Here is a 25,338-nt window from a genome sequence, read left to right on the forward strand (position 1 = left end):
GATAGACGCAACTATGGAGATCTACAAAATGGAAAAAATCACTTTTGTCGTCAATTTAAAGAAGGATATATTTCTGAGAAAATGGAGGAAATGGGTTGAATATATTTTAGTTAGTAGACCCGACTTTGTTGCTATAAATGAATAGAAAATGATGTTCTGATAGATAAATATATGCTAATGTATGTACATGTATACGGTTATACTTATTCATATTACAATGAGTGACATTCCCACGTGTATAATGAAGATGGCCAGTTGAGATTATTCTGGAAGGAATTATTATGACATGTGTTCTTACCCTGGATGTAAATAGTGCTTTATGTTCTATTTATTTATTTTTGATTACTATATTTATTTTATCCTTTTCTTATTTTTATTTTTATTTCTTTATGCTGTCTCTTATTTTATAATCCACAAAATTTGAGTACTACTGTGTAGTAAATTCACCTGACAATAATGTACGTGTTTTTTACACCACTTAAGTTCAAATACTGTGATACCAATGTACCCTGAAATGCTGTATGATTGTACTCAAAAGTTCACAATAAACATAAAATAAAAAAAAATAAAAAAAGAAATGCTGGTTAAGCATATAAATGTAAACAGTCATTATAACAGAGCAGAACGCAGAGCTGAATGTGTTATATCGTCAATGTAAAGAAGAGACCGTCGTCTAATAAATACGGAACTTATAATCAGTGAATATGAGCTGGTTTCACTTTCGAAATATGATATAAATTCATCCTATTTTGGTGTTTTTAATTCTTTTGAACACATTCAGGTGCTGCTTGTCAATTAGACAAGGCTTCTATGTTCGTTCTTGCTGTCGATTGCGAAAGAAATGATGGATAAAAGGTTTCTGATAAACCGCTGTGACTGCTGCAGGCGCTGTGTGGCGTGTGTGCACGCGAGGGGGAGTCAGATTTCAATACAACACCAGCACTGCATGTTCCTCCATGTCGCGTCAGTGATGGGTCGTTCTTGAACGATTCGTTCATTTTGAACAAATCTTTTGTTTGACTCATGGAGTGAATTAAGTGGAGCTCGTGAGCTACCTTTCAGAGTGGTCTGTTTCACGCAGAATGCATGTGTGGCCTCAAACCATATTGATATGAAAGATATTGGATAATACCGCATCATACTCAATATACTGCCCAGCCCTACTACCAGATCTATTTTCAGCAGTAAGACACCCACATGACAATATACTATAGTAATTTATGGTAAATACTATAGTAGTTTTTTAATCATACGGACACCTCAAATAACCATACTGACACCTCCTATAGTCTAGATAGAGATGCGCAATCAGCTAAAATGTTGCTAGAATTGGTTTATGTGTATTGCATCATCAAAAATGATTGAGCTCATGTCCATGTGTAGTAAAGAAGTCCATATATTGATTGTTGTGACAGGTCTTATTATGTGACAGAATACTATAATTTTGATTCAGTGGTGTAAAAGTAACAGATTAAAAATACTCAAATTACTGTAGTTTTTCTCAGGAATTGTTATTTACAAAGTAGTTTTAATAATTTGTACTTTCACTTTCACTTGAGTAGATTTTTAGTGCAGTATCATTATGTTTGCTCCATTACCTCCGTTCAACCTGCAGTCACTACTGTATTAATTTTTGGTCTATGGGGATTGGCTGAGTAGAGAAATCAGCGATTCTTGTCCAATCTAATCGCACATAGAAACTAAATCACATCATGCTGAACAACCTCAAGACATGGGCGCTTTTTAAATGGAGCAAATCGATTGGAAGCATTAAACGTGTCCAAGAAGATGTCTAAAATTGTTGCAGGCAATAATCAAGACACTGCTTAGATGCATGCCACTAATAAGACGATGAAGGATGCTTGCTGTATAACGACTGAAATTACCAAATGGACTTAACAAACAATAACTAAATGCACTACAGAATGTAACGTTTTCATACACATGCCGCATTGTAACCATGTAGTGGTTAGTGCGTCGACACATGCACTCTGGTGCTCACGGCGACCCGAGTTCGATTCCCGCCTCATGGTCCTGTGCCGATCCGTCCCTCTCTCTTCTCCCCATGCTTTACCTGTCAATACTCTACACTTTCCTATCAAATAAAGCTGAAAACCCCCGAAAAAAATAATTATATACAAAGTAAATAAATAAATGATGAAACAAACGCTGCAGAAAAAGGAATGAATGATGTGAAGGGGTGTTTTCTGTATTCTGAGTAAAACGGTTGACGAGATCACAGTAACAGTAATACACATACTCAAGGCATTGCTGCGGTCATGTAAACACATCAGCCTTTCACAGAGTAATATGCACTACTCACCACTCTTGAGTACTTTAAAAAGGCTTAGTTTTTACTCATGCTTTGAGTAATATTTACAACAGATACTTTTACTCTACTCACGCTACATTTTTGGGCAAGTAGTGGTACTTAAGGATGATTTTCCAATACTCTTTCCACCACTGTTTCGTTTTTGGTTTTAACAATTTTGGTTAACTTTTGAGTGAATGTGCAAATGTGTCATGTTAATGGGTTTTACCATGTTATTATATTTTAACAACAATTAATTAATTTTAAAAAAGTACAATAAAGGCTTTCATGGTGCTATGCTGAGGGTGTGATTTAAAATAAAGCTTGATTTAAGCTTGATTTAAAATAAACTGTTTTTAAAAAGCCTCCTTGAAATGTAACTTATTTACTTGATTTTCAGATGTGATGGTGAAGGAGGAGAGTGAAGAACTGAGTGAAGATGAGGAGAAACATCACGTCAAAAGTGAAACTGAAACTCACACAAATACCGAACAGAATGTTTTAATTAAAGCAACAGCTGTAAAATGTTTCACCTGCACACAGTGTGGAAAGAGTTTCGTACAACCCTCACACCTTCATCAGCACATGAGGATCCACACTGGAGAGAGACCGCACAAGTGTTCACACTGCGACAAATCATTCAGCCATTCAGGACATCTGACAGTTCATGAGAGGATTCACACGGGGGAGAAACCATTCACGTGTACTCACTGTGGGAAGAGTTTCAAATGCTCATCACACCTTAATGAGCACATGATTATTCACACTGGAGAGAAAACACACAGATGCGATCAATGCGGCAAGACATTTTTGAGGCCTGCAGTGCTGAAGAAACATCTCAGAGTTCATACAAAGGAGAAGCCGTATTCATGCTCTGAGTGTGGTAGCAGTTTTACACAGCTGTCAAGTTTAAGAAGACATCAGCAGATCCACACTGCTGTGAGAGGGTTTGTGTGCTTTGAGTGTGAGAAGACTTTTATTACAGCTGCAGAATTGAATCGACACCAGAGGATTCACACGGGAGAGAAACCGTACACATGCTCTCAGTGTGGGAAGAGTTTCACGCAGTCAACACACCTTAACAAACACATAATGATTCACACTGGGGAGAAGCCATTCATATGTACTCACTGTGGGAAGAGTTTCACACAATCATCACACCTTAACAGCCACATGAAGACCCACGGTGCAAACCATGTTTGAGACTTTCAGAGCTGTAGAAACCTCTTAAGGCCCTGATATATTTTAAATCAAGTTCTGTCGTGCTCGGTTTGAGGGCAGGTAGAAGTTTTTGAGGGCAGGTAGAAGAAGGGATGGCTGACGTGAAACTGACAGTGTTGTAATACCGAAGTGCAAGTGTTTCAAAACACTGCACCGAGCCAAGATCTGAAACGCCCAGGTCACGTGACTAAAGTGTTTTGAAACACCAGGACTGCGTCCGCAATCGTCTACTACTCCGTAGGTACTGCATTTGAATTTAGACGTACTACTCGGCCGTTGGAAAAGTATGTTCTATACAGCATGAATGGAATTCGGACGTACTACATCTGCCATTTTGTCATGGTCACGTGACCTACCCGCGTCAGTTGCGTTGCTTCACTTCCATTCATGAATTCGCACATGAGGCATCATGGGATAGCGAAGCATGCATGGGATGTGCACTTCAGAATATCGCCGGAAATAGTAAGTTATCCGGGTACTACTACTCGGCTCGCATACTAATTTCAGCGTACTATATAGTATGGAAGTATGCCGTTTCGGATGCAGCTCAGGTCTCGTGACTGGAGCGATTCAAAGCATCGGACAATTCAGAAGTGTTTCAAGAACTGGTGAATCTGCATTTGACTGACAGGGTCAGAAAAATTATCTCATGTAGCCTAGGGAACCGTGCGTGTGCACGCAAATGGCCCGAGTTCGAATCCCGTCTTGTACGAATACACTGAAATTATGACCTGATGTATTTTAATGGTTACTTTTTATGACCAAAACAAGACATATTTATTCACAAAGGATGTCAAACCAATGTTAAAACATGTTACCAGAACGGAGCATTTCAAACCAAACATCTATAGCAGCATCACCCTGGATTCGAACCTATTATCTCTGAAGGCTATCAGTAACTCTCACCGCTCCACTAAATCACTTGAAACCTCAATTCTACAATGCAGTTTAATACCTCGATTTCTCATCGATTTGCCTAATGAGAAGTTATCACTAGGTGTCACTGTAGAGACGGATTTCGAAACGTTTCGAAGCTTCGACACATTTGCTTCGACTGTTTTAATGGTTCACGAAGCCTCGCTTTGCCCACCACTAGAAGTTTATGAAGAGCGATTGTCAGTATTGATCTTATTCTGCGATGCTGAAGTGTGCTCATTTTTTTCGATTTGTTTTAGAACTTCAGATTCAGTCACCTATGGAAGAAATGACTAACAGTAATAAACAGCAGAAAACGGTCAAACTGGCTCTACAGACGAGCATGAAAGGGTTAAGTCATTATGGAAAATGTTAAAATATGAAGCTATTTTTTTAACAAATGTTCATCGCCTGTAATTCTGTGAAGCTGTTAATCTTTTATTGAGTTATTTTTTTAACTTGTACAAATTGTGTCTGTTTAGGAAAGAGAAGCTTTACACTTTCAAATGATCTACAAATTACGCTTGTTGTTTTTGTTTTTTAATATTTTTTCATCTGCTTTAAACTGCGTTTTTTAAAAAATTATTATTATATTTTGTTTTAAAAAAGGCGGTTCATTCCGCTGTGGCGACCCCAGATTAATAAAGGGACTAAGCCGAAAAGAAAATGAATAAATGAATGTTTATATAAACCTTTGTTTACTGGTTGTAAAAGATTATTTTATGTTTGCTGTATCTGTCAGCCATGAAGAACATTTTCTTTTTAGATCTCAGTGCCTATTAGACAGCATTTCACCACACGTTACTGAGTAACATGGCTTGTTTTGTCTACACTAGCGATTGCTTTGGTTTATCAGTAGAGTTTTTGACGATTCATTAATTAATTTTTTTATTAACAAAATGAAACATTTACATCACATTACATGCCAGGGAGCAAAGCAGGAATGTGTCTTTTACACAGATTCACAGTTTTTACAGCTTTCTTGTTAGTAGATTCAGAAATCAAAGACATTAAGATATAGATCTTCAAGAACAATCTGGAAGAAAGGTTTACGCTTACAAAATGTACACTTGTGTATGAAATATTTGGCCAAAAATATAATAAGATTAAATGATTAAACATCTGGATGTTCATTCTGAAGATTATATCCTAAAATAACATTTTCATATTTCAACATAACATCAGGAATTATACCACTATACCTCATTCATTCATTTTCTTTTCGGCTTAGTGCCTTTATTAATCTGGGGTCGCCACAGCGGAATGAACCGCCAACTTATCCAGAATATGTTTTACGCAGCGGATGCCCTTCCAGCTGCAACCCATCACTGTGAAACACCCATACACACACATACTCTACGGACATGTCTTTGGACTTGTGGGGAAACCCACGCCATCACGAGGAGAACTAAATATACCTTATACATTTTTCCAAAACATTTGGGTATACTCACAGGTATATCAGCTATACAATATAGCTATACAAGGTGAGACAGATCATTTTACATTAGGATCTTCAGAAATAAACCTTTGTAAAAAAAAAAAAAAAACTAGGATAGCACCTATGTGTTATATTATAAGGCACTTGTAGGATTTTATTGTACATTAGGAATTTCTTGAGGTAAAGTTCATACTCTTTACCAGCTAATATTACTTAAATGTCTGTTCTAATAATAGACAGCATTAGGACAGAGATGATCTCACGCTGAAGTAGAGAGCGGATATTTTTGTTATTTGGCTTTGTGGTAAATAGTAATTTACCAAGAGCTGTTTTTAGCACATTTAAATGTGGCACAACCTGGGGAGACTGATTGTCCCATCACTGCATTAGCATAATAATCCCAGAAGCGATTGCTCCAGATACAATAGCAAATTCTTTAGCTGTAAATGGATATTTATAATGGGACCAAAATTCCTCATATTTAAAAGGCACTCCTCTGTTATTAAGTAAATGTCTAACATAAATTATATATATATATATATATATATATATATATATATATATATATATATATATATATATATATATATATATATATATATACATATATATATATATATATACATATTGCCCAATTATCAAAGTAAATGGACTTTTGTACAGTAAATCTCTGTTGTGCCAAATTATGTGGGGAAAAGTTGTCCTTGTAGACTAAAGACCATGACAACTGAAATGATAACGTTGATAAAGATAGGGAATTTTCTCAGGATTATAATCGCACAAGAGCAAAACAATCAAACCCCTAATTTGAGAGAAATAAATTTGGTAGAAAATTCCACAAAGAGGCAGGATTTTTAAGATGCTGATTAATCCAATTAATTTTGAATGTATAATTAAGATTAACAAAACTGATGAAATTACGACTTTTTGACGTTTCTCTGTTGCTCCCGCCTCACCGTGATGACGTCAGCACTGACGCGTTCATTCAGCGTCGAGTCTTCAGAGCTGAGGTGAGTCGTTGACGCTTTTTCTCGTGTTTACACAACAATAAAACACACTTTACAGTTTATTAAAGCGACAATCTGCGACTAGTTTCTGCATTGAGTTCACCTCTATCTGTGTGTCTGCTGACCAAAACAATACAGCAGGCAGAGAGCAGCTCTTGAGAGGAAACTACTTTTCCACGTTTGTATTAGTATCATCTGTGAATGGAAACAGTTGGAATATATGGCGACAGTTGAAGCAGAAAACATTACATTAAGCTCTTTATCTTGTAAATGTTTTTGTTTTCCCAGTTTCTGTACATAGATTTGCTACTGCTAACAACCAAAATACTTCATTTGCTATGCGGATTTGGATAGTATTTTAACTAGGTATTGAGGTAAGTGTGAAAATACAGATTTTAATTCATTATAATAGTAAATTATTTTATACTTTAAACATAAATACATTGATATATAAAATGGGCTAATCTGATGCAGAATGGCTGTTTAATGAGTGTTTAGTTTCATCAATATTATCAGAGCTGCTGAAATCCTCTTTATTTCATGTCAAAAGTTTCACTTATTCAATTATTCACTATACGTTTGTCTAAAGATCTACAAATTGCCACATTAAGTTCATTTAAATGGTGTCAATTGAGTTCAACAAATCACATAATCAAATATTTTATAACAAGATATAACTCCTGTAACCAGCCTGGTGGTGGGCTGGTTCTTTTTTCTCAAAAGTGGACCTTTTTGCAGTTATTTGCTTTATTTTATATTTAATTATGAGGTTTAAATACTGAATCTTAGTGACATTGTAAACACTATTTTTTGCTGGATTAGCTTGTTGGATGATCATCGTAACAGCATGTTTTGATCTGTCAAAAACATTTGCTAAACATTTAAAGACGTATAAGATCTATGCTTAATTTTTTTAAAGTTATTATTCAAATGTATACATCATATATCAATGAAAAAAAATTGGAATTAAAGTATAAAATTAAAACTAGCCTATTGTCATTTATTATTAAGCAAATAAGACACTGGCCAGCCAGCACATTCAACTTTCCTCAGTCATGCCGAAGCGACAGCCAACACAGAATTCCTCTTAAAACCTTCTCCAAGGAGTTATTTTCACAATTTATTATGGAATAGCTGCAAAAATAGGACAAATGAGCTCATAGATGGGCCTTACTCAGTGAGGGGTGGGTCTTTCGAACCACCCTAACCCACTCTGGCTACGGGCCTGTAACATCATAATGTTTTATTTCCTCAATCAGAGTAAATGAATCAGATTTCTCTGTTTATTCCTCTAAAGCCGCCATCAGTGAAAGACAAAGACAGAGTTTATTGAAGGACAGTGAGAAGATGAGTGATCCAGAACCCTGCAGAATTAAACAGGAAGAGACTGAAGAACTAATAGGTTTGTGTTTATTCATTACTGATATATATATAATGTATGTATATGTGTGCCTTTTGCATAGGTGTGGGCAATATGGCAAAAATATATCTATTTTTTTCAGATTCTTTCTGAAATTGGTTTTACTATTCTACAAGTTGCCTAAGTAGTACAGTCAAACCAATACTGTTGTTTCAGAAACAAAGCCTCACAAGTTAACAAAATATATATAATCAAAAATATTGTAGACACTTAAGACCAAAGTGTCCACTTAAGTGGCCAAAGATAAAAATCTTTGTGATATTTTGTAAGGAAATTAATAAAACAAAGATTCACATTACAAATACACATATTATCCAAATAAAACAAACAGTGGTTTATCTTTCAGGTACAGTAGGTGTATTTAGCAGCATACTTGAAGAAATTAAATGAACAAACAAGAGAAAGAAAGATGTGTATGGGTCTGATGTGCGTTCACTCAAAGACCCAGCACATGCTGAAGCGACAATGTCTCTCAACTTGCTTGGGAACGCCTTGGGATCCTCTGGAGGAGCTGGAGGAAGTGTCTGGGGTAAGGGGAAGTCTGGGGTTCTCTCCTAAGACTGCTGCTGCAGCCTGACCCTTCCCAGGAAAAGCGAATGCAAATGAATGAAGAAACCTAAAGATAAATGATTTTTGTTTAATTAGCATCAAATGGATAGTTGATCCCAAAATGTGTATTATGTCATCATTTACTCATTCTCAGTCGCTGATTCCCGCTGGCTTAGTTTTATTTTTAAACAGGCAGCAACTGTTTGCTCACCGACATCTTTCAGTATATCTTTGTGTGTGTGTGTGTGTGTGTGTGTGTGTGTTGGATATTTTGAAAAGTGTTGAAAACCTGTAACCACAAGAAGTTTGCCAACTGAAGCTGAGGCTTCTCTCGAGGTTTTTTCCCTTCACTTTCGTCAATTGGTGAAGTTTATTCCTCGCTGCTGTCACCACTGGCTTGCTTAGTTTGGGACTTGTGGAGCTGCACATCGATGGATTTGCTCTTCAGTGTTAGGACTTTCAGCAGTGAAAATTAAACAACACTGAACTGAACTCTACGTTGTAAAAGAAATAGTAGTAGAAATTGAAATGTACGTTGTAGAAATAAATACGAATTAAATTGAATTAACCAAAGTGGGAAAAACAAATACAATTGAAGTCAGTGGTTACAAGTTCCAACATTTGTCAAAATATACTTTTTTGGGTTCAACAGGGCAAAATAAAATGTTTTGAAACAAGTCAAGGTTGAGTATACGATGACAAAAGTTTCTTTTTTTGGGCGAACTATCCAATTAATGAAAACAACAGCCTTTCCATTATTCTGCTGTCCATTTAAGACTTGTTCACATCTGACATTAACTTGTTTACTTTCACTATTCAAAACAAAAACCAAATCTGTTTATCCTGACATCACCCTGATTATCCTTCTCTGAAACTGAGGGCTCTATTTTTACGGTCTTGGCACAAAGTCCTAAGCGCACTGCACAAAAGCATTAAAGGTGTGTCAGAATACACTTGTGATATTTTAAGGACAGAAAAATTTGGTCTGCGGCGCATGGTCTAACAGGGTTGAGCTTATTCTCTAAATGAGTTCTGGGTATGTTTTGAGAATAAACCAATCAGAGTCTCATCTCCCATTCCTTTTTAGAGTCAGTTACGTCATGCCATGGTGCATTTGTTATTAACATTGCGGACTTTAAGTGGAAAAACTGAACGCTTCACTAGAGAGAAAACAGTTAAACAGAGCATCTGTAGCGCGAGGATACAGAACGAGACTCCTCCAGTCAGCCTTTACTTTCACTTTCTCTTTCTCTCTTTTGTGGATAAGGAAACGGTGTTGTACGCACTCCGCTCAAGACATCCATTAGCCTACATAATTAATTTCATTTGTTAGGAAACAAAGATTTGTTTCAAAACTATTTTCAAAACAATAATTAAACATTTCTAAATTCAGTTCTAGTTTGTTTGGAGTTATATCCAACCATATGGTCCAAAACCTGACAGGTGGATAAATTTAAGCTGGTTTTTAATAAAACAAATATAAATATGCATATAATAAAAATATTAATAATAATAATAACATTATACTAATGCAGATTGTCGTGAATAAACTGAAAAAAGCCCCCGAGATGGAGGCATGGAGGCAGTGGTTTTTTATATTCATGTAAAAAATAATAATTTTTGTAATATTAACCCCTTTAGTTCTTTTCCATTTGTAAAGATATTTGCGTGTTGCTGTACATGCTGCGTGTATTGAGCAATGTGTATGCTAACGTACTCTGTGCTGGACTTTAGACCTGCTTTCAGCTGGTCTATTGAACAGTCTATTTCAGTTCCTCAAAATAGCAACACACCAACAATGCGCCTTAACACACCTCTTTTCTAGATTGGAACACCCATGAGTCCACAAAGTGGCGCAAATTGATTTGCTATTTAAACAACGTGGCGGAAAACGGGAAAATTAAGGTTGCTCTGGTCTGAAAATAGCAACACATCGGGGCAAACCCGTCTTGCGCCTTATTGCTATATGATAGGGCCCTAAATGTCCAAAAGGTGGGTGAGGAAAACCTGCTTTAAGTGGGCGGGGAGAACTAGCTCATTTGCATTTAAAGCAGAGATGCCCAAACTAGGGTCCACTGGCTAAAGTAGACCTATGGTAGCCTTTGATTTGGCCCGCCTTCCCATCTGAGAAAAGAGGGAGAAGGTTGTAGGAAATAACTTTTAAGAAAGATCATCATTTCTAATTTAACAACCTTTTGTTTGCTTAATTGTTGAGCTATAAAATAGCAAACTGAAATTAAATGTTTCAATTAGATGTTGTGAATGAATCCGATTTTTTTAAAAGTAAATGCTGTCAGTCGACAGAGGACAATGCAGAAAACATCAGCAAGCAAATCAAGGCAAAGACAGCATCACTAGTGCACTCTGCATTGTTATAAATATGATTGTTTATTTCTTATTGTAAGAACTTCATCATAAAATGTAAAACATGTATCACTATTAATACGATTAAAGTGTTTTTTTCCTGTTTATTTTTTAAATCTCAATACATTTGGAAAATACCTTGGTAACTTTGATGCGGTACAGTTTGATATATTTACCTTCGGCCCATAGGCCTCAAACAAGTTTGGTTTTTGCCCTTTTTATTTGAAAAATTTTGGCAGCACTCTTTTAAAGGCACAAAACAGCTACAATTCACTGTGACAATTTTTTTAACAGGGTATAATAAATGATCTGATGTGTATTTTGAGCTGAAACCTCACAGACACAGTCTGGAGACACTAAAGGCTAATTTTACGTCTGGATAAATGGCCAAAAGTGGAGCTGATTGGCTATATGGTTAAACTAGCCTCTTTAAATGTAACTTATTTACTTAATTTTTCAGATGTGATGGTGAACAGTGAGATACTGAGTGAAGATGAGGAGAAACATCATGTCAGACGTGAAACCAAAACTCAGTCAAAGACTGTACATAGTTTTTCAATGAAAAGAACAGCCGTGAAATGTTTCACCTGCACTCTGTGTGGAAAGGGTTTCAGTTATAAAGGCCCTTTCAAGCTTCACATGATGATCCACACTGGAGAGAGACCTTACAAGTGTTCACACTGCGACAAGGGATTCAGTCAGTTTGGACACATGAAATCACACGAGATGATCCACACTGGAGAGAAACCATACAAGTGTGATCAATGCAGCAACACATTTCTGAGGCCTTCAGACTTGAAGATCCATCGTAGAGTTCATACAAAGGAGAAGCCGTATTCATGCTCCGAGTGTGGAAAGAGTTTTGCACAGCAAGCACATCTAAAATTGCATCGCCATGTCCACACTGGTGTGAGAGAGTTTGTGTGCTTTGAGTGTAAGAAGACCTTTATTACAGCTGGACACCTGAAGCAGCACCAGATGATTCACACTGGAGAGAAACCGTACATGTGTTCACACTGCAGCAAAACATTTAGTCATATAGGACACATGAACGCACATGAGCGGGTTCACACGGGAGAGAAACCGTTCGCATGCACTCATTGTGGGAAGAGTTTCAGAGTTTCATCATCCCTGAATTCACACATGTTGACCCACACTGGAGAGAAAACACACAAGTGTGATCAGTGTGGCAAAACGTTTTTGAGGCGTTCACATCTGAACAGACATCTTGGTGTTCATACGAAAGAAAAGCTGCCTTCTTGTTCTTTAAGAACGAATTTTAGATGTCGATGACCTTTACCTTCCCACTATTTTTTATTGATACACATCAGTTTTCACCCTTAAATGTGTAAATGATAATGAATTCCAATCGTTTGTTAAAAGGGAATTGAAAAAACCTGATCAGGGCTGCACGATCAATCAAAAAAAGATTCGACCCTCCACACAATCTTAATCCAGCATCTCTTCGATTCAGCCAATTATATTTTTAAGGTTAGGAGAGAGGCATAAAGGCGATCCTTTAAGGATCGATAGATCTGTCCTTCACAACATGCAGATCTCTGATCAGTTCATTCAGACATTTTAATCTGATTCACAAACTTGTTTGAAAAACCAAATTAGCCAGAGATCAGTTATCAAGATTACGATCTAAGATCTGTCAAATCATCTTAGATTGTTTAAGCGAGGTACAAAGGCGAACCCCTGAACTTCCAACGTACGTGTGCAAAGTGTAAACAAAGCAGCATTCGTTACTAGAGCTGCACGATTAACTGAAAAGGGATCGTGGTCTCGATTCGACCATCCACACGATCTTAATCCAGCATTTCTACGATTCTGCCAATTACATTTTCAAGGTCAGGAGAGAAGCATAGAGGAGGTCGCGCAAGTCTTCACATTGTTATATATACTTTGGACACCTCCAAATGGTGTTGAGAGTCACATACTGTATTTATAAGGTAGAATTCACTCAAAAAATGTCATTTCTGTCTTCATGTAATGACGTATTTGTGGCCATGAGCACCATGAGCTGAGTGTTTAGAGAGGACGTACGCGCCACCAACTACTTAAGTGAACAGAACCTGCATAGGCTGTGAATAACAGGTAATAAAGTTGTAATTAACGCTCAGTTTGTTGCACAGTGCAATCGATTGAGAGTCATGTGGGAAGACTTTTTGTTTGTGAAGTGTTGACAGTCATGCCATGAACACACTCAGCAGTGAAAGTGAAACTGAAAGTGCACACATCATTTAAATCAGTTATTCTCAACAGGGGGGCGTCAGGACTCCTGCAGGTGGGCCGAGAGTTAATTTAAAATTAACTCTCAATATTATGCTATAATTTCTGGATTTGATTATTAATACACTATATAAAAACGATTGAAGTAATGCACTTTCTCTTGCACTTCTCTGATGGATTACTTCAAACTCGGCGCAAAAACAGCCTCAGGATCAAGTCTACAACTAGTACATGTTCATTCTCTAACTGCGTGAAGTGAAAGTGAAAGTCTCTTTTTAACATATCCACATAGTTTTCCAAATGAATGTCCTGCAAGTGTTTTGTAACAGATGCGCCCATACAGGAGGATCTAGCGAGGCTCAACAGTGTTTCTGCCATAGACTGTAAAATAAACTTGCATATGAGCTTCAGACGCGTGCTGGTGGAGCTGTTCACTGTTTCTGTCAGCGATCTCCCAAAAGTATCTAGTTGCAAACACAACCACCATCAGATTGACGCGTTTCATTGTTCTCCCCACGTTCGCATGGGTTTCCTCCGGGTGCTCCGGTTTCCCCCACAAGTCCAAAGGCATGCGGTACAGGTGAATTGGGTAAGCTAAAAAAATTGTCCTTGGTGTGTTTGTGAATGAAGGTGTATGGGTGTTTCCCAGTGATGGATTGCAGCTGGAATGGCATCCGCTGCATAAAACATGTGCTGGATAAGTTGGCGGTTCATTCCGCTGTGGTTACCCCAGATTAATAAAGGGACTAAGCTGAAAAGAAAATGAATGAATGATTTTGTAAGAAAAAATGCTTTTAAATAGCTTTTACATTTTATTAAAAACAATTGTTACTTCAGGAAAATTTCATTTTAAACTTATGTCTGTCAGCCATGAAATAGACCTATTACGTTTGCGTTTAAAATTAGTTTAATGCATTTTAGTGCCTAATAAAACCTTTTAATTTGGCGAGATGACGTCATGACGTCAGCGCTGACGCGTTCGCTCAGCGTCGAGTCTTCAGAGCTGAGGTGAGTCGTTGACGCTTTTCTCGTGTTTACACGACAATAAAACACACTTTACAGTTTATTAAAGCGACAATCTGCGACTAGTTTCTGCATTGAGTTCACCTCTATCTGTGTGTCTGCTGACCAAAACAATACAGCAGGCAGAGAGGAGCTCTGAGAGGACAATATGAGTGAATGTGTTTGGGTTTTCCTGTGTTTTTATTTGTAATTTCACAACATATTATCTGTGTACTTGCGTTTTACTTTTTTAGTGTGTAAGTGTTTATCAGCATTTGTATATGGAATATCTCAAAGTATCTGAAGAGAGACTTCATGATGTGGTTGATGAGTTTAATGAGTGTTAATAGTCTGAGGCTCATCAATATTCAGATTATCAGATAAAAGTGAATGTTATTGGCGTCACCTGACTTGAGCAAATCACATATTATATCACAAGATAAAACATCATAATGTGTTTATTTCCTCAATCAGTGTAAAGGAATCAGATTTCTCTGTTTCTTCTCCTGAAGCTCTGCCACCATCAGTGAAAGACAAAGACAGAGTTTATTGAAGGACAGTGAGAAGATGAGTGATCCAGAACCCTGCAGAATTAAACAGGAAGAGACTGAAGAACTAATAGGTTTGTGTTTATTCATTACTCTTCAATAATGAGGCTAAAGACCACTGATGTTGTTAATCCTACATTCGTCTAAGCTGCTGCATTGATCTTAACTGGAGAAAGATGCATACTCACTGACTGTGGTCAGTGGTGCTCATAGATAGATAAATAAATAGATAGATCTGTGTGTGTGTATATGTGTGTGTATATATATATGTGTGTATATACACAATTTGTTGAACACCACTGACCATGGTCAGTCAGTATCCAGTTTTCTCCATTTTTAATGAATGCAGCAGCGGAGACATATAAGATATAATTATATATATATAATAGTCTGTAATTAATAGCCGGCTGTAATTTTTCTGCATTTCTGAAATATCTGCAAACGATATTGAATATTAGATTTTCAGACATATATGCTGGAGTGAATCCCTCTGTAGTGAGAGACGATTACTGTGATAACGGTACCGAATAGGGCTGCACGATTCTAGCTAAAATGAGAATCAAGATTTATATTTTTTTGCTGAAAATTAAGATCACGTGTGAATGATGTTTGCACATGCATTATAATTTTGGCTCACGCGAGGGGTGCCTGGGGGGGGGGGGGGGGGGTATACTTTGCGCTCAACAACACTTTGTGCTCACTATGAAAGAAACGCAAATCAGATGCTTGTCATAATCATAACTCTAAAATGCGATTAGGTCATTTAAATTATGTGCGCTTTCGGTTTCACTTTCACTGCCGAGTGCAGTTCATGTCACGATTGGCTGACAGCACAGCAGCATGATGACATCAGTATGGATAAAAACTAGACTCTTAACATGTGACTTATTAATTTTCAGATGTGATGGTGAAGGAGGAGAGTGAAGAACTGAGTGAGGATGAGGAGAAACATCATGTCAAAAGTGAAACCAAAACTGAATCAAAGACTAAACATGGTGTTTCAGTGGAAAGATCGGTCGTGAAAGGTTTGACCTGCACTCAGTGTGGAACGAGTTTAGGCTCTAAATACGATCTCAAGCATCACATGGTGATTCACGCTGGAGAGAGACCACACAAATGTGATCAGTGCAGCAAAACATTTTTGAGGCCTTCAGAGCTGAAGAGACATCTTGGCGTTCATACAACGGAGAGGCCTTACTCATGTTCTGAGTGTGGAAAGAGTTTCAGACGACGGACAGATTTATCACAACATAAGAAAATCCACACTGGTGTGAGAGAGTTTGTCTGCTTTGAGTGTAAGAAGACGTTTACTAGACCTGAATACTTGAAAATACACAAGAAGATTCACACTGGAGAGAAACCTTTTGAGTGTTCACACTGCAACAAGAGATTCAGACTGGCTGGTATTCTTAAATATCACAAAATGATTCACACTGGGGAGAAACCGTTCACATGTACTCAGTGTGGGAAAGGTTTCACACAAATATCAAACCTTAATGAGCACATGATGCTCCACACTGGCGAGAGACCACACAAATGTGATCAATGCGGTAAAACGTTTTCGAGGCCTGCAGACCTGAAGAGACATCTTACAGGTCACACAAACGAGAAGCCTTATTCATGCTCTGAGTGTGGAAAGAGTTTTACACAGAAATCACATTTAAAAGGCCATCAGAAGATCCACACTGGTGTGAGAGAGTCTGTGTGCTTTGACTGTGGGAAGAGTTTTATGAAAGCTACAGACTTGCGACGACACCAGATGATCCACACTGGAGAGAAGCCGTACGTGTGTTCACACTGCAACAAAGCATTCAGAGATTCAGGATACCTGAAAACACATGAGAGGATTCACACCGGAGAGAAACCATTCACATGTACTCAGTGTGGGAAGAAATTCACACGATCTTCCTCTCTTACTGAACACATACTGACCCACACTGGAGAGAAAACACACAGATGTGATCACTGCGGCAAAGTATTTTTGAGAGTTTCAGAGCTGAAGAGACATCTTAGACTTCATACAAAGGAGAAGCCATATTCATTAAGAGAGAGTTTTACACCTTAATGAAATGTATCTTCCTGAAAACTCTTTATATTAACACCAGATTTCTCAGTTAAACAGACCCTGTTATACATTATAAAAGGTCCTATTTTGGTTTTGGGGTCTCCAACAACAGGCTGATGTGAACGCAAGCTCAAAGAACACTGTTATTGTCTTATAATATGCATTTATTTTTACATAATGATCCCAACGACTCCCATATAAGTTTGTTAAGCGACGTTCAGCAAGAAACTAAAAAGAAACTCCCACCACGGCTTATCAAAAGTGAGAGACCGCATGTGATCGATGTGTGGGGTTTTACAGGTCGGCTTTTAAGCTGAGCATCTCAGAAGATCTGTGTTTGTGCATTAAGTGTGTGAAGGCTATTATTGAAGCTCAAGAACTGAAACTGCAGGAGAGGATTCAGACTGAAGAGAAACCGTAGAGTTTTGGCCACTCGTCTAGTCTACTCAGACACGCAAACACAATCAGTTTGTGTAAAACTCTTCACCAGCTTTAGGATGAAGAAACATCATCTAAAGTTATGACAGCAGCTTCATTGTGGGATTCAGATCAGCTTATAGATGGAGTTCCTCACCAAGCAACATTATCTGAAGCTTTTATTATTGTCGTCGTCTGCCATTTTGCCTCCTGCAGAGTTGGGTGTACGGCATCCCACAGTAATGAGTTACTGTATTCTAATGACATTTTTGGGGGACGCAGTAATGTAATGAGTTACATTTTAAATGTGTGTGATTTGATTACAGTTACTAAAGGCTGTGTAATTGCGTTGCTTACATTACAAATATAGAACCTAGAAGACAAAATGCTTCTTTTAAATCACGTTTTCTGCTGCAACATCAGTTAATGAGCATTCGCTATTAAATTGCAAGAGAATGTGAGCTGAAATGGCGGCTGTCAACAGTAGCTGCTTCTCCAAGTGGAAATACAGACGTTACTTTGATTTCATTGAGTGTAAAAGCTAAAATATTGCTGTGAAAGTCAGTCCATGTCCAGTCTCTAAAAAACTTTCCACTGCTTTTAACTGGACCAGCAACTTGTTCAAGCACTTGAACAGAAAGCATTCTACGACAATACTTTCACCAAGCAGGACACCGGCGCGCAAAAACACATCAGCCCAACTCTGCCTAAACAGGCTAAATTGGATTTTTGTGCAGGATCGGGAGTGAAGGTATCTTCTGAATGAGAAGAGAATACCTCAGACAAACACAGAACCACCAAACACCGCAGTGATTTTCATACTATGTATGTCAGTGTGTCCAGATTTCTTCATGTGTTTTTTTGTGTTAAAAAAGACGAACAGGTTTGGAGCGAGTGAATGATGAGAGAATTGTAAGTTTTGGGTGAACTATCTCTTTAAGTCTTGTGAATATGTCGAGCTGATGTGATCAACCCACTGTAATGTTTTTCAGTGGATATTAAATTACTGAAAGAGCTGCAGTTTGTTTTGTATTTATATAGGTATATTTGATATCTTTTAAGCGTAACTTCAAAGCAAAGTAATCAGATTACTTTTTACATTAAGTAATTAGTAATGTAATCAGATTACAATTGTCCAGTAGTCAGTAATTTGTAATTATTATTTTTTTAAAGTAACTTACCCAACACTAGCCTCCTGATATACATATAATTAGGTTAACGTATCAAAATTCTTGAAAGTTTTCAGGCTGTTAATCTTTTATCGACTTTTTCAACAAAGAAAAGCTGTACACTTCAATGAAAGATGTGATACCCCAGATAGCAAAATGACTCCGGAACGGATCCGCGGCGAAGGTGTGACATGATCCGCGACGGATACGCAAAACGGGTCCGTAATGGAGTCCACTTGCACACCGCAACGGATCCGGAACGGATAAGAATTCCGGATCCGATCCGGACCCGTTTCAGACCTTACCCGTATCCGCTAATAAAGCTGTTTATCCGGCCCGGATCCGATCCGGACCCGTTGATAGAGTAGCTCATCCGGCTCGGATCCGATCCGGACCCGTTGATACACTAGCTCATCCGGCTCGGATCCGATCCAGACCCGCTGATAGACTAGCTCATCCGGCCCGGATCCGATCTGGACCCGGACTCATTGATGAAGTAGCTTATCCGGATCTGATCCAGACCCGTTCATTAGTAGATAATTTGATGCTGATACCTTGAGTTTCCTAATTCAAAACTAATCTGGGCAAAACTACCTAAAGAAATATCTAAAATCTATAGAACATTAGACAATAAAAACTTGATATTTAAAATGTCTGTCTTAATCACTCAAAACGTCTAAATCTAAATAAATTCTTTTAGCCAATCACAAAAAACTATAAAAATAAATAATTAAATAGGGTAAATATGTCAGTAATGACCTATTATCAAAGTTGTACTATGTATACACTGAACAGAACAAATAAAACACAATGAAAAAATTGTACCGTTAACTGTTTTACTTCATAAAAGCATTTTACTACATGAAAAAGAGTAAAAGGAACTTAAAAGCAGAATTAATTATAGACTTTGCTGAACAGAATGGTACTATTTTAAATGACCATTTCAAAGAGTTCACTGTTGAGTCAAGGTACTGACAGTGGGGCAACTCCTTGAGCTTCCCCTGTCTGCTACCAGGTTGAACCATCGTATCACATGTTAAACAATGACATCATTAGTGGCGGCGACGCAGTAGGTAGTGCTGTCGTCTCACAGCAAGACGTAGGTAGTGCTGTCGTCTCACCAGTCGCTGGTTCGAGCCCCGGCTGGGTCAGTTGGCATTTCTGTGTGGAGGGTACATGTTTTCCACATGTTTGTGTGGGTTTGCTCCGGGTGCTCTGGTTTCCCCCACAGTCCAAACACATGCATTACAGGTGAATTGGGTAGGCTAAATTGTCCGTAGTTTATGAGTGTGTATGGATGTTTCCCAGAGATGGGTTGTAGCTGGAAGGGCATCCGCTGTGTAAAACATATGCTGGATAAGTTGGTGGTTCATTCCGCTGTGGCGACCGCGGATTAATAAAGAGACTAAGCCGAAAAGAAAATGAATGAATAGATGAATCATCAGTGGCGGCATGGGAGACATGGTTCTTTCTCACAGCACCTGTAACATACAAGCAGATATTCTTTAAAGGGGTGGTCCACTATGATATGATATTGTAAACTTTAGTTGATGTGTAATGTAGCTGTGTGAACATAAACAACATCTCTGAATGTAAGACACTCAAAGTTCAATGCAAAGGGACTGTGACATTGAAAACAGCTCTCACTTGATTGGCTGAAAGGTACGAGTTGCCTGCTTCTGCCAGAACAGTCTCAAAAATACACATTTTTCCCCCCAATTTCTGTTTAACGGAAAGCAGATTTTTTTTTAACACATCTGTAAACATAATAGTTTTAATAACTCATTTCTAATAACTGATTTCTTTTATCTTTGCCATGATGACAGTAAATAATATTTGACTAGATATTTTTCAAGACACTTCTATACAGCTTAAAGTGACATTTAAAAGCTTAACTAGGTTAATTAGGTTAACTAGGCAGGTTAGGGTAATTAGGCAAGTTATTGTATAACGATGGTTTGTTCTATAGACTGACGGGGAAAAAATGGCTTAAAGGGGCTAATAATTTTGACCCTAAATTGGTCCTAAAAAAGTAAAAACTGCTTTTATTCTAGCTGAAATAAAACAAACAAGACTTTGTCCAGAAGAACAAATATTATCAGACATACTGTGAAAATTTCTTTGCTCTGCTAAACATCATTTGGGAAATATTTAAACAAGAAAAAAAAATTCTAAGGGGGCGAATAATTCTGACTTCAACTGTATATTTATGCCTTTTTGGAGTCAAACACTTTGGACAACGTTTAAACAAAATTTTAGACCTCGTAAAAATGTGATTAAGACTTTTAAATACCTTTTAAGGGCCTTAATTTGATACTGTAGCTACAGCTATTTGCGTTTATTTGACAGTAAACCTAAAACTGCTCAATTTACAGCACAGGTTATTCATTACAGACATAGCAATGTGACTTTCTGATTGACTAGAAGACCATTTTAACAATAGGGTATATGCAGAAGTATGCTAAAGGATTTTAATTTGTCAGTAACTTGGGCTAAGTGCTTCCAGTGAACTGTATGCCATTACAAAATCAGCACGTTTAATCAGCGTCTGTTTTCTTTTTTTGGTCTCATTTTACGCTTGAGCAACTAAATGAATGACAAAGTCTATTTAACTGATTGTATTTTAATTCATTGCAACATCGATGCTGTAAAAGGAACCGTATAAAATGGAAAAAAGTCACATAAACCGTTCACCGGAAGTTTATTAAACACTAGCTCTGCATATACCCTATTAACACAGTATGTGTTTTTTCACTCCTAAGACTGACATTCAAAAAAAAAACTTTTAACAGTAAAACACTGTAAAAAATTCTAAAATGTCCCTCTCTGTTGTCATCTGAAAGTCAGTCAAATTTGTGCAGCCATCACTAATTTGTTAAAGTCGTTTAACTACATCTATATGTGTCCTCCTACTTAAGGCAGAGCTAGAGACAAGAGCAGTTTTCCTATTCATTTCATCTAAAAGAAATTTTACAGGAACACAAAACAGATTACAACCAGTGAGTTATGGAAAAGAACCAAAACTTGTCTCTTTAGACTTAAAACTATTAAAACTTACTTTACTCTAGCAGTTGAAATAGTAAGATGACTCCAACAACAATTCTGAAATGGTCCAACAGACTGGCAACACCTGAATTAACTGTAAGCTGCAACAGAAAACACACATGCACACAGTATCTTAATATGATTTTGTATGATATGAAATAATGATTTGAAACATTACATAGGGAGGAGCAGCATATATGTAAAAATTTAGGCTTAAACCGAAATAAGCTGCAACAGAACACACACAGCATCTTGCAATGATTTAGTATAAAAAAATAATGATGTAAAACATAACATGGGGAGAAGCATTAGGCCTGTCACGATATTTATTTTTTGTTGTACGATGTATTGCACCAAAATATATTGCGATACTTATTTTGTCAATTGAAGATTATTTTAAGCCACTTATTATATGACAATAACAAAACAATTACATACACACACACACATAAATACACACACACACACACGCACATACATATATTTATGCATAATGCAAGTACACTCTTTCAAAAAACAATTAATATTTTATTCTTTAGAATGTTTGATTTAATTAGTCATTTTAACAGTTTAATAATGATTCATTGGAACCAGAATGTGAAAACATATCGTAAACAAATAAATAATAAATGTTAAAGAAGTGCAAGGTAAAAAGTAACAGAGGCTGCGATATCTGCTACTAGCAGATCTATTTTCAGCTGTCAGACACCCGCATAAAAATATACTATAGTAATTTATGGTAAATACTATAGTGTTTTTTTAACCATACTGACACTGACACCTCGAGTAAAGATAGAGATGTTGCACAATCAGCTAAAATGTTGTTAGAATTGTTTTTATGTATGGGCGATATATATTGCATCATCAAAGATTATTGAGGTCATGTGTTGTGCGATAAATCAAGTATTGATTATTGTGACAGGCCTAAAAAGCATGTAAAAATGTAAGCATAAACCAAAATAAACTCAAACTAGTATCCTATACCAGAACCAAAGAATTGTGATTAAAAGTGGGTTTTCTAAACTCAAAATATTTGATTGAATCTTTTTCAATTGCACATTTATTACATGTTGAAAGTTGTAGTATATACCATTGCCATTATTTAACAAAATAGCTGTCTTTCAAAACTTACATTACTCAAATGGTTGATAAAGGTGAAATGGCCCCCAAGAAATTGGCAGCACTTGAACGAACTGTAAGCTGCAACAGAAAACACACACACACACACACACACACACACACACACACACACACACACACACACACACACACACAGACACACAGACACACAGACACACACACACACACAACCACACACAGAGTATCTTAATATGACTTTATTATGATATAAAACAATGATCTGGAACGCAACATAGGGAGGAGCAGCATACATGTAAAAATATAGGCATAAACTAAAATAAGCTGCAACAGAACACACACAGCATCTTGTTATGATTTAGTATAAGAAAGAATTATGTAAAACATAACATGGGGAGAAGCATAAATGTAAAAATGTAAGCATAAACCAAAATAAACTCAAACTAGTATCCTGTACAATATCCAAAGTATTGTGATAAAAGTGGGTTTTCTAAACTAAAATATTGGAATGAATCTTTTTCAATTGCACATTACATGTTAAAAGTTGTAATATATACCATTGCCATTATTTAACAAAATAGCTGTCTTTCAAAACTGTTTTAATCTTACATTACCCAAATGGTTGAAAAAGGTGAAATGGCCTCCAAGGCACTTGGATGAACTGTAAGCTGCACACAAACAGAGAGAGAGAGAAACACAAATATCATTTGAAATAATTATCTAATAGAATATATTTGTCCAAATATAGACAAAACTAGTCTCAAACTAAATGGAGGTGGGTGTAAAAAGTAACTTCAGGCCTAAACGTTAGGCCAGGGCTATTCAATTAGTTTGTCAAGGGGACCAGTTCATGAAAAGCATCCCAACTAGGGGCCGGAGAGATATGACTTGCAATATGAATGATGAAACAACAGCATAAGAGCTCATATGCTGTATTTCAGCTCCTTAAGACACTCACGTTGGCTTTTTCTACATTAAAATGTTAATATGTTGTATTTTAAAACTAAATAATATCAGTGCATTGTACAATATGCTTTTTTAACAAACATATTCAAATATTTTATTTTAAAGCACAACAAAAGCAGTGTATAAGTGGGATTATTCTACATTCAGACACATTCTTATGTTGTCTTTTAAACTGCGTAACAATTAGGGAGGCAACTATAATAGATATTATAATTAAACCAGTGCGTGTGCGTGTTAGCCTTGGTGTAAGTTATAAATTCGGCCCGCGCGCCGCCAATTGAATAGCCCTGCGTTAGGCCTTGTCTCGCTATTTTGCAGGAAAGGGGTGATAAATTACGATAAAATAGGCGCTCACTACTGCATTAAAAACCACATAGGTTATTCAATCTCCCCCACACTAATAAATCCCGTCCTAATAGCTTTAACGTTACTCAAAGTTATTTACCAAAGCTATTTTTAATGTTACTCAAATGTAGCGATATGCTAAATACAAATGAACAGCTAACTTTAGCTTATCTTGGCGTAATTTTGAAATATCAATCATTTCAGGATAAAAAAAAATATCAAACAAAGCAATAATTATTACATGAGTGCACAGATAAAACATATTTACCGTTTTTCCGATCTGCGGGCTCCTGCTGCTTCACTCTGGCGACTACACTCTGTGACCGCGACCGTTGAAATGGGCGCGTTAGATCAACGCATCCGCCCAGGGTCTGTTGCGAGCCCACGAACTGACAGTCCGCCGTTCGGAGGCGGGGCATATTGTTTCCGAATAGCCAAACTGATTCTGACAGCATAGCGGAGCTGGCGACTTGAGGGCGGATCCGCCCTGGAGTCTTTTGCTATCAGGGACTTTTTAATTTTTTAAAATTCGGTGTCTTTAAAAAACAATTTCGCATTCTTACATTTTATTGAAAACAAATTTTAGTTACATCAGCAATAGTTTATTTTAGAATGATCCAACCATGAAGCATTTGCCTATTAGGTTTGCTTTTTAAATTTGTTAAATGCATTTTAACAACGTTTTAAGTGCTTTATATAAAAGTTTCACCTCACACGATTGAGTAAAGTGTTTTCATGTCTACATTAGCGATTGTTTTGGCTTGTCAGCTTTTAATTTGGCGGGGTTTTGTTGCTTCACCGTTGCTCCCGCTTCGCCGTGATGACGTCAGCGCTGACGCGTTCATTCAGCGTCGAGTCTTCAGAGCTGAGGTGAGTCGTTGACGCTTTTTCTCGTGTTTACACAACAATAAAACACACTTTACAGTTTATTAAAGCGACAATCTGCGACTAGTTTCTGCATTGAGTTCACCTCTATCTGTGTGTCTGCTGACCAAAACAATACAGCAGGCAGAGAGGAGCTCAGAGAGGACAATATGAGCTCAGTTTGGGTTTTTCTATGTTTTTATTTGTAATTTCACAACATATCTGAGTATTTGAGTTTTACTTTGTTATTGTGTTTGAGTTTATCAGCGTTTGTATGAGCAATATCTGAAGGGAGACAATGGGATTGATGTGAGTGATGAGCTTGAGTGTTTATAGTCTGAAGCTCATCAATATTC

General features: G+C 37.1%; 3 protein-coding genes, 1 long non-coding RNA gene and 1 pseudogene across 5 annotated transcripts; 4 read left to right on the forward strand and 1 right to left on the reverse strand.

Annotated features, from left to right (window-relative positions):
• LOC130215687 (gastrula zinc finger protein XlCGF7.1-like) overlaps nt 1–25,338 on the forward strand; it is a 359,478-nt pseudogene that overhangs the window by 90,497 nt on the left and 243,643 nt on the right.
• On the forward strand, nt 2,717–4,841 carry LOC130215665 (gastrula zinc finger protein XlCGF7.1-like). The gene has a single exon (XM_056447507.1). It carries the CDS (start codon nt 2,717–2,719, stop codon nt 3,512–3,514), a length of 798 nt encoding a protein of 265 aa, XP_056303482.1. The 3' UTR covers nt 3,515–4,841.
• LOC130215641 (zinc finger protein 239-like) lies at nt 8,113–13,875 on the forward strand. Its single transcript, XM_056447485.1, has 2 exons — nt 8,113–8,297; nt 11,689–13,875. Exons 1-2 carry the CDS (start codon nt 8,243–8,245, stop codon nt 12,519–12,521), a joined length of 888 nt encoding a protein of 295 aa, XP_056303460.1. The 5' UTR covers nt 8,113–8,242; the 3' UTR covers nt 12,522–13,875.
• LOC130215609 (gastrula zinc finger protein XlCGF8.2DB-like) lies at nt 15,917–18,511 on the forward strand. Its single transcript, XM_056447456.1, has one exon. It carries the CDS (start codon nt 15,918–15,920, stop codon nt 17,076–17,078), a length of 1,161 nt encoding a protein of 386 aa, XP_056303431.1. The 5' UTR covers nt 15,917; the 3' UTR covers nt 17,079–18,511.
• Nucleotides 19,536–24,594, reverse strand: LOC130215690 (uncharacterized). Of its 2 annotated transcripts, XR_008835732.1 has the most exons (5): nt 24,387–24,594; nt 23,422–23,475; nt 22,842–22,909; nt 21,723–21,810; nt 19,536–20,145 (listed from the first exon to the last, which is right to left on the reverse strand). It is a non-coding gene; the product is annotated as an uncharacterized LOC130215690 (long non-coding RNA). The 2 variants fall into 2 exon arrangements; XR_008835731.1 differs by lacking the exons at nt 23,422–23,475; nt 24,387–24,594 and having other exon boundaries at nt 22,842–23,010.

Source organism: Danio aesculapii, chromosome 22, assembly GCF_903798145.1.
Source record: "Danio aesculapii chromosome 22, fDanAes4.1, whole genome shotgun sequence".
NCBI classification, from domain to species: domain Eukaryota; kingdom Metazoa; phylum Chordata; class Actinopteri; order Cypriniformes; family Danionidae; genus Danio; species Danio aesculapii.